The sequence below is a fragment of the Capsicum annuum genome, chromosome 1 (assembly GCF_002878395.1).
Source record: "Capsicum annuum cultivar UCD-10X-F1 chromosome 1, UCD10Xv1.1, whole genome shotgun sequence".
Classification (NCBI taxonomy): domain Eukaryota; kingdom Viridiplantae; phylum Streptophyta; class Magnoliopsida; order Solanales; family Solanaceae; genus Capsicum; species Capsicum annuum.
In genome coordinates, this window is record NC_061111.1 from 68,139,136 (window position 1) to 68,149,143 (window position 10,008).

The 10,008-nt window shown below is 36.1% G+C and overlaps 1 protein-coding gene and 1 pseudogene across 1 annotated transcript; both read right to left on the reverse strand.

Annotated features, from left to right (window-relative positions):
• Window positions 1-1,891: 1,891 nt before the first annotated feature.
• LOC107852114 lies at window positions 1,892-4,559 on the reverse strand (annotated as a pseudogene).
• On the reverse strand, window positions 2,013-3,384 carry LOC124897742 (putative late blight resistance protein homolog R1A-10). The gene is made up of 3 exons (XM_047411075.1): window positions 3,209-3,384; window positions 2,896-3,125; window positions 2,013-2,500 (listed from the first exon to the last, which is right to left on the reverse strand). Exons 1-3 carry the CDS (start codon window positions 3,382-3,384, stop codon window positions 2,013-2,015), a joined length of 894 nt encoding a protein of 297 aa, XP_047267031.1.
• Window positions 4,560-10,008: the final 5,449 nt, after the last annotated feature.

Consider the following 10,008-nt stretch of genomic DNA (forward strand, 5'->3'; position numbering starts at 1 on the left):
CTCATTTCACTGGATAATTTGATACTCATTTCACCGAACAATCTGATAACTCAAAATTATTGCCAAGTATCAAATTGTCTCTTCTGTTCTTGTTCCTCCTCTATTTTATTTCACTGGACAATGTGAGAACTCAAAATTGTTGTAAAGTATACATTATCTCTTCTGTTCCATTCTTGTTTTTCTTTTTTCCAGCGAAAAGTTCATCAATTTCGTTTTCAGGATTTTGGTTTAGACAAGTGAACATTAGGGTTGAATGCTAATTTCATATTTTATTGAAAAATCTGAATTTTTTATAAAATGTTACTTTATCTCTTTCAGATAAGTGAAGAACAATTTTCATTTTTGACACAAGATTGGAAAGAGAGTTTAGAATGTTAAATAAAGGGTATTTGAGTAAATTAACATTATTTAATAAAAATTATATTTTATATTTTATTTTTAATACATCAAATCAAACTGTAAGAAATATTGTCTGCATAACTAATACTAGCATATCTAATACAAGCATTACTAATGCAAGCATTATTAATATACTCTATTCAGTATTATTCTTATACACTCTACCAAACGACCCCATAGTGTATAACTAATGTAAACACTAGTTATACATAGGCTAAAAAGTGTACCAAATAAGGTATTCATAATACAGATTAATTAATGCATGTATTAGTTTTTTCAATACACTCTACCAAACGACGCTTAATGTGTTTGCTTTCAGACACAAGTATGAGATTCTTAGAACGAAACAAATCGGTCTACATAGTTTTATTTGAACTCACAGCTGATTATTTCCAGCGCCATTTGCAAATTTACATGCCATAGCGACCTTATTCTGAAGTCTTATTCTCATGAAATCATTTCAAGATTTCAAATTTAAAGTTTGGTGGAAACAACAGGATATGAAAGGCCAGAGATCGCGTGCATGTTCCTAAATTTGCTGCACCAGATATTTTTTTCTACGGTACTTCCCGTGGATCACAATAACAAAACTTCACGAGGAAGCTAGTAAAAAAAATCTTGAACTATAATAAATTAGACATAAGAAGATATATCTAAGCAGAATATTATTGTGGTTTGGTTAATTGATTTATATTCATATGCGATGAGATGACCAGTATTGAATTAAATGCTTATTAGACTAATTCAAATATGACTCCAGTTTTCTTGGGTGGTTAATAAAAACTTCTTTATACCGAGTTGTGTACAAACAAACTACAAACAAGAGCAGATAAAAATAGCTAAATCAATGGTCATAGTTCCATTTGTTAGTAGTTGGGTAGCCTCTAAGGAATTCATGGCTTGTAATTTCACAGAAATTTTTGCTGAGGGTCCATTTGAAATAGGCCCTCTACCTTTTCGAGGTAAAGAAGAGGTATGCCTACATTCTACCTTCCAAGATTTCACTTGTTGGCTTATACTGGGACATTGTTGTTGTAGTTTCACAACAGTTTGGGATGAGATTCCCTCTAGTAATGAAACATCCAGTATTCCTCAATGAACACTTCGTTTGGCACACTACCTGGGATAAGTAAGGATATCTCAAGGGATTATTTTATCCCTCCCTCCCCGTGGAATAATAATCCCACTATTTTAGTACAAATGGTGCAATAAAATAATCTCGAAATTAAGTAATCCCTTCTAAAAATATGGGATAAAGTTAATCCCAAACTTTATCCCGGGATCATTTTTCATATCCCTTTTACCAAACGATTCCTAATATCATGCCATGTATGCAGTTGAGGAGTCAAAGGCTAGGATTGTGTTGAGACTTCTTCAATTAGAATTTCTATTCCCTATCCCACTAAAAAACATTTTTTAGGAAGAAAAAAATTAGACATCGAACTAAACAAACTACTTTGATATTGGTAAAGCTGAAGGCATCATCTTCTTAGTTTATAGTACTTCCATTTCATGACCAAGAAGTGAATGATTGGTACAGAAATGTTTTTAATCTACATGTAAGGTGTCAAGGAAACAGAACTCCAGAAGCTAGTACATATATAAAGGCACATTTAGCCGAATCGAGCTGGCATTTGAGGGTCAAGGTATGATCGTTCTATTTCTGGATAAAGAGCAGTATTTAGCATTTCAACTTGTGTTTCCCGGATATTCTTGGCTAATTCAACCAGTATTTTTTTGCATGCCGTCACCTCAATGGAATTTAGAGTCAGCATGTATGCAAAGCCAGAAAGGATCTCCTCAAGATGTCGCCATCTTCTCAACACCAAGTTCTCAAGGCATGGAAAAGCATCATCTGTAACATTCCATTCAGAAAAAGAAGGATCTCGTAGTTTCAAGAATTTGAGGTGGGGGAACTGCTCATAGGTCACTTGCCATACATTGGAATGAATGGTAACTTGTAGCAGTTTGAGTACCACAAGTCTCGGGAGGATTGAGACTTGACCTAGACAAAATACACGACCATTGGATAGTGTTAATTTCTTGAGACTTGGAGGCAAGTGCAGCTCGGTGGCCCAGGTCCCCCACGACCCCAAGAGAACTTCAGCATTTCAAGCATAGTAAATTGTTAAATGCAGGGAAAAAGACTTCACAAGTCAAAACTTCACATCTCAGTTTTTGAAGATTTCGTATCATTGTGAACACCCTGTCTGTGGCCCCCACACAAGAAAATCATGATGAGGAAAGAGTTCTCAAGCCATCCATTTATCAGAGAGCACCACTTATATTGAAAATAACGCGGTTGTATATGTGTAGATGGTGCAACTTGACCATCTTCGAGAGCGTGTCCGGTAAAATTACTCGTTCGCCAAGTCTTTAACTGTTAAAAGTTTCAAGTTTCCAAAGATTGGCTGAGAATGATAAGGAAGAAATCTTCAGCAACCCTAACAACAACATATCTCAAGCAGGTTAACGCTTCTGGAAAGAATCAATTACAGTGAATTCTAAATCTAGCACCCACAGAAACTTGAGACTGTTTAAAAGTCTGTGATGCGTGGCTTATTGAAGATAATCCAATTTCTCTACCCGTCATCAAATGGAAAGATTGTACATCTGGACAAATCGAACTCCATTCTGCAAGATTATCACCTTGAAAGTGAATGCATAAGCGTCGTAAAATGCTATGCTTCTGATAGGAAATAGAAGATGGATACATATCATTGTCCCTGTTAATAGAAAAACTGGCATGATCAGACTACGTTTAAAAAGTAAAATTGATTCAACGAATTAAAATACTAGCTTGTATTACCCTTTTATGCATTGTAGAAAGTTCTCCACCTTGGCTTTCTTTTTACAAAAATCAAGCAACAAGTCATGAATGCGACATGCCTTTATCTTATCATCGGAACTTTTCTTGGAAACCATCACGAGGTTTCGTCCAATAAGGTTTTTTAAGTAATATTCTGCTATATCCTCAGAAAGCATCTCTTTAAGAGTTTTTACCGAATCTTCTGCTGTCCACAACCATGTTAACTTTGAAACCTGTATCTCTTCGTCCTTCAAAATATTCCAAAATATAAAAAGCAAGGTTTCAAATGAGACGGTAAATTTTGGTAACTAAGACTTATTATATCCTCTGACTTAGCCTGGATGTGTGGACCTAAATTTATTGCAACTTGTTCCCAACAACATTTCCTTCTCCATTGCTTCGAGAATACCTGATACTAGGATAACCGAAAGAGGTAGTCTACACTTTTGTGCTATCTTTTGGCCAGTGGCGGAGTCAGAGTTTGGGTTAAGGGTGTTCAAAAAAATGAAAAAAGGGTGTTCAAAAAAATGAAAAAAAATGCTGCTGCTCCCACCAAGAATCAAACCCAGATTGTTGCTGCAGATTTGCACTCCCTTGACCAATAGTCTATGCTTCTTTAGCTTATCAAGAGTGTTCAACAATATGTATATAACCATAAATATCTATATTTAACCTATATACTCGAAAATTTTTTCCAACGAAGGGTGTTCATCTGACCACCCTTCGGTGGCTGTAGCTCCGCCTCTGCTTTTGGCCAACATCTTCTAAGACAAGGGGGCAACTTTTTGTATTGAACATCAGGAACATCCAATTTGCTTCTGGAGTAAACAATAGAAGAAAATGAGGATCACTATCGAGTTTAGCATGGGAGGCAACATCACCAAGCTGAGTTGTCAGGATAATTCTACTTCCATTATTGGCATCACAGAAGCAAGGCTTTAGATAATCCCATGCAGTAGCTTCCCAGACATCTTCAATGAGGATAAGGCACCTCTGTGGCTCTGAACAATAGAAGTTTGTGCAACTTATCTGCTAATTCATTCTCTGGTAGTTTATCACTTATAACTGTGTCCTTCTTAACACCACGAAGAATGGTTAGTAACAAATCCTTACGTGTATATACTTGAGATACACAACATTGTGTACGGACATCAGAATGAGAGGCAACTAACTGATCAAGAAATAGTTTGTTAGCTAGAGTTGTCTTTACCCATTCCGGCTATTCCAACAATTGAGATAAGATCCAATTCTGCCTTCGTGTTTTCACCATCTCATTGAATCCCACCATTTCTTCTTTGATGCTGGTAACCCGAGTAAATTGTGAAGTATTAACATTTGCAACATCAATGGTATTATCATATCATCATATCATACCATATTATAATAAAAGTGGAAAGTTCCAATCATCGAAGTTGGACTATCATTTTGCTCCTACCCTAAATTAAAATGTTATAAAACATTCCTAATATTTTTTTTTTTGACTCATTTCACTCATTTTCTGATCAACAATTTAATGTAATATTATACATTAAAAAGGAAAAGATGCCAAGAATGGGTAATGATTATAGACTGTTGTACCTTTCTGCATTTAATATGTATGGAACCTTTCAGTATTCATATTCCATTTTAATGGAGGGTAAAGAAGCATGTAATTTAGACACATCTTGAATAATTAATTCCAATTAAAGTAAAGACAGAAGCAATGTATTCTGACCACTCCTTGAACTCCATTTGGTGATTCTCTGAATCCCCATTAATTCATTTGAAAGTAATTTTTTATTTGGATAAATAATACTCCCTCCGTTTTCAAAAGAATGACCTACTTTGATTGTCAAAAAAGGAAAGAGATCATTCTTTTTTAAACGAAGGAAGTATAGGCGTCCATCAAAGACCAAATACTACCTTATTTACCTAGCAGCTACTACTTCAAAAGTGACTAGGAAACAAAGAGACCAAATACATTAATCCAAAATTGACCAGGAAACAAAAAACTAAATACTGCTAGGTATAGGCCAACAGCTAGGACTTTATTTAGACTACAGCTAGGACTTCTATTGTGCACTGGTTTTGCCATCTTTTACACTCCTCCTTACCACCAGCTTTCCTCTTTGACGCCATGCCAAACTGATGACAAAAGTCTTCAAACTTGTTGATATTCAAACCTTTTGTGAACAAGTCTGCTACTTGGCCTTCGATTCCAATGTTCTTCAATGTGATCTCTTCTTGCAAAATTTTTTCTCGGATGAAATGATAGTGCACTTCCACATGCTTAGTTCTTGAATGAAAAATTGAATTTTCTGCTAAGCGAATTGTTCATAAGTTATCACAATACAAAGGAATTGCATAATCCATTGGTTGATGTAGGTCCCTTAATAGTTGCACAAGCCATGTACTCTCCTGTGCTGTCATGGTTGCAGCTCGGTACTCTGCCTCTGCTGTTGATAAAGACACAGTAGGCTACCTCTTACTGCATCAAGAAATAGCTCGTGACCCCTATTTAAAGACGTGCCCAGTCGTAGAACGCCGAGTGTCATAGTCACCAGTATAGTCGGCAATGCAGTATCCCTGTAATTTGTATTCTCCACCTTCTTATAGTGAATACCATATGCAAGAGGACTTTTCACATACCTTAGAACATGATGAGCTGCTTCCAAATGAGATTTCTTTGACTCTTGTGTATGTCGGCCTCAACACACCAACTGCAAATGATATGTCATGCCTAGTTAGTGTTAGATAAGACTACCCACCAGCTGCCTATACATGGTTGTTTTCAACAATTTTTTCCATCAGCAGAATAGATTTTCACGTTTGATTCCATTGGCATCGACGTTGGCTTACTATTGATCATTCGAAATTTGTTCAACAACTCTTTAAAGTATTTATTCTGGTGCATAATCATCCCTTCTTCAGTATGATCAACTTCTAGACCAAGGAAGTGCTTGAGCTCTCCTAGCTCTTTCATTTTAAAACCAAACTGATAAATTTTGTTTCATCATAATAATATCTACTTCACAGTCACCTGTTATTATTAAATCATCAACATAAGCCAACACGAAGGACAACTTCTACCCATTGATTTTAACAAACTGGAATCTGCATGTGTCACTACATAGCTACTTTACGTCAAAAATTCAACATTCTTTCCATACCAAGTCCTTGGTGCTTCCTTTAATCCATAAAATACTTTTCTCAAATTGCGCACATACTTTGAATGTTTTTGGCTTTCAAAACCAATTAGCTGAGTCATGTAAATATTCCTATCCAATTCTCCATGTAAAAATATCTTTTTCACGTCCATTTGCTATAACTTGCAATCTTTGCTTGCTACAAGCGCCAAAAATATACGCACTGTTGTGAGCTTGGCTACTGGACTGACGGTTTCTTCGTAGTCTAGTCTATATTTTTGATAAAAACCCCGAGCCACACCTAATGAGTTTGTTTCTCTCAACAGAACCATCGGTACGACGCTTCACTTTATAAACTCATTTGCAAGAAATAACTTTGATATCTCTTGCTTCGGCATGAGTTCCCAAGTCTGATTTTGCTCAAATGCAGATATCTGTCCTCTTCTATCGCTATATTCCATTCTGAATTCTAAGATGCCTCTTTAAATGTTTCAGCTTCTTCTGCAGCTTCATTTACTATGACAGCATTGGCGTACTTAGGATTTTGCTTGCGAATTCTCTGTCCTCTTCTAGGTGGAGTTGAATTATCTTCTTCTCCTTCCTCATTTGGTTGTCGGTAGACACCAGATTGCCAAGGATTCTGAGTTGTGCCATGTTCATCTTCATCATCATCTTTAATATCTTCAGTTTCTCCTAAGCTCAAAGAGACAATTTTCAATTCATCTTTAAGTATATTCGAGCTTGAAAGTGTACCATCTTCTGAAGACCACCATGAGGATGCTTTGGCAAACACAACATTTCGGGATGTGTAGCACCATCCAGTTGTAGAATTACAACATTTCAACCATTTTATTTGATTATCATATCCTACAAAGATGGACCCGACAATTTTTATTAATTTTGCAGTGTAAATAATTAGGTACAAATACATAGCACACACATCCAAAGACACGGAAGTAGCTAATTGTAGGCTTAAGATTCCACACTTACTCAAAAGGTGATATGAAAAGCAACCTTTTTGTGGAAATCCATTGATCACAAAGGGTGTTGTCCTCATTGCCTCTGCCAAAATCTTCCCTGTACATTCTTTGCATAAAGCATACTCCGACAAATTTCTGCAAGATGCTGGTTCTTTTTCTCTGCGACCCCATTTGTTGCGGAGTATAAGAATATGTGAATTGATGATTTATTTGATATTTGCGAAGAAACTCCATTGAGGTATATTCGCCATAATATCACTTCGCTAACAACCAATTTTCTTGTCAAGATCTACTTCGACTACCTCCTTGAACTCCTTAAATTTTGAGAAAGTATCAGACTTTTCCTTAATAAAAGACACCCATATGTACCTGAAGAGATCATCTATAAATGTTACCATATACTTCATTCTGCCAATTGATTGTTGCTTCAGAGGACCAAACACATTTGAGTGTAACAACTCAAGTATTTTCTTTGCTCAGAATTTGAACTCTTTATATGGTAGTTGATGTGCTTTTTCATAGTGACATCAGGCGTAAATTGTAGGTTCTTACTTCTAGGCGTGATAGTCCCTTTAGCATTGACTTCTTCATTATCATTCAGCTTGGAAAATCTAACATGACTCAGTATCAACTGTTTTATTCTTAATGGAGGGTTGGGGTAGGTTGCTCCTCAGCTTAGGGACCCGTTCCCAAATGCACTCGTACAACAAGAACTAGGAGATACATGAAATAAGAAGTGCAAGAATACAGTAAAATAAAGACACAAGGTTTTTACGTGGAAACTCCTTGCTTGAGGGAGAAAAACTACGACCTGCCTCCAGGATTGCGAAGCTCCACTATATCCAAGCAACTTCTTGAATACAGACTCCAAGGGTTAACCTCCTAATCCTTTGTTTCCCAGCAATAACTCTATTACAAGGAAACACAAGAAGTAACTCTAAAACTGTTGGGTTCACTAGGTGTGAATGGAAAATGAAAAGTTTCTTGGAAGGGACACAACTCTTCGAGTAAAAGACACACTATTTCGGAAAAAGGTATGACTGTTTGGATGGTTGTCACTGTTCGAAAAAGGCACTCTTTCGAATAGACAGAAATGACTGTTCAGAAAGGATACACCTTTACGGTGAATCATTGTCACCTTTCGGAAGGGGAACTTAATGGCTATATAAACCTGCATTTTTCTACAAGTTTAGTATAAATTTTTCTGCACTTGAAAGCATTTCTTGTCTTCTAAAATTCTCCGTGTGATAATCTAACTGTTGAGTTAGTTCGAAGAGAATTCGATCGTTTGAGGTACCACAACAGTCGAATTGTTAGGCCATTTTATCCTCAGACGAAAATTCCGCAACCTCGGGTACTTGAGGGGAATTATTTCTTTAAGAACACTTCGTGAAGTCGAAGGACTTGGCCTTTTTCTACTTCATCTATTTTTCTATAAAATTCTGAAAACACACTTCTTTGAAAGGTCATTTTGATCTTGTGTTGAAGGTGTTGTATAACTTCATAAGTGTTCTTGTTTTATACTTAAACTTGTGTTGAAGTTGTTGTACCTAAATACATATTTTGTGTACCGAAAAACATTAAAAACAACAATCTTAAGGAAATAATTTTTGGAGAAAAAAATATTTATTTTTATTGCTCGTTTGGTGAAATTTTCTTTTCACTAAAGTGTTCTTTTTCGAAATTTGTATTGCTTGGTTTTTGGAGATTAAACCTTTTGGCTTTCTACTCAGTTTGAACTTAACTAGTGATTTTTAGAAATAAAATCTTCATCACAAGTTAAAGATCACTCGGTTGACAATTGAAAGTCATAAAAACTTCATTGTTAAACTAGAAACAAGGGGTGTTTAAAGTCGCTGCAACTTTATTAATAGTATTTTGATATACTAAAGATTTTGTCTTGTTGTGACAGGAAAATGACTACTGACAATCAAGTGCATGATAATGCAACAACCGTGGAAACAACTAATGTTGCCACAACGAGTCGTACGAATGCTCCGCCAACAATGGCACCAGTGGAGAAACCCAAAAAATTCACGGGTATTGACTTCAAAAGGTGACAGTAGAGAATGTTCTTCTACCTTACAACTCTTTGTCTTCAAAGGTTCACATTTGAAGAAGCTCCAGAGGTGCCCGAGGGAACCTCTGACCAAGAGAGATTTGTCATTGTGGAGGCTTGGAAACACTCAGATTTTCTATGCAGGAATTATATTCTGAATGGCCTCCAAGATGAACTATACAATGTGTATAGTGGGATAAAAATGACAAAAAAATTGTGGGGGGCGCTGGAAAGAAAGTATAAGACTGAGTATGCGGGAACCAAAAAGTTCTTCGTTGCAAGATTCCTAGAGTTTAAAATGATTGACAACAAGTTTGCTGTATCGCAAGTCCAGGAAATGCAAGTAATCATTCACAATCTCCTCGCGGAAGGTATGATTTTGATTAATACCTTAGTTGAATATATTAAAAATACTCTTAATGTTCACATGAACTTAATTGTAGGTTTGATCCTGAATGAGGCATTTCAAGTCACGGCAATTATTGAGAAGTTACCACATATGTGGAAGAACTTCAAGAATTACTTGAAACACAAGAGAAAAGAGATGTCAGTCGAAGATCTTATAATAAGACTGCGCATTGAAGAAGATAATAAAGCCACAAAAAGAAGGTCGAAGGGAAATTCTGCAATAAGTGG

What these genes read in the sequence shown, in the direction of transcription:
- LOC124897742 (XM_047411075.1), bottom strand. Translation starts at nt 3,384, where the DNA reads ATGCTTTCTGAGGATATAGCAGAATATTACTTAAAAAACCTTATTGGA. An exon ending in TTTCTACAATGCATAAAAGG is followed by an intron (nt 3,126 to 3,208) that starts GTAATACAAGCT and finishes TTCTATTAACAG; the next exon opens with GGACAATGATATGTATCCAT. An exon ending in TGCTAGATTTAGAATTCACT is followed by an intron (nt 2,501 to 2,895) that starts GTAATTGATTCT and finishes GAAATGCTGAAG; the next exon opens with TTCTCTTGGGGTCGTGGGGG.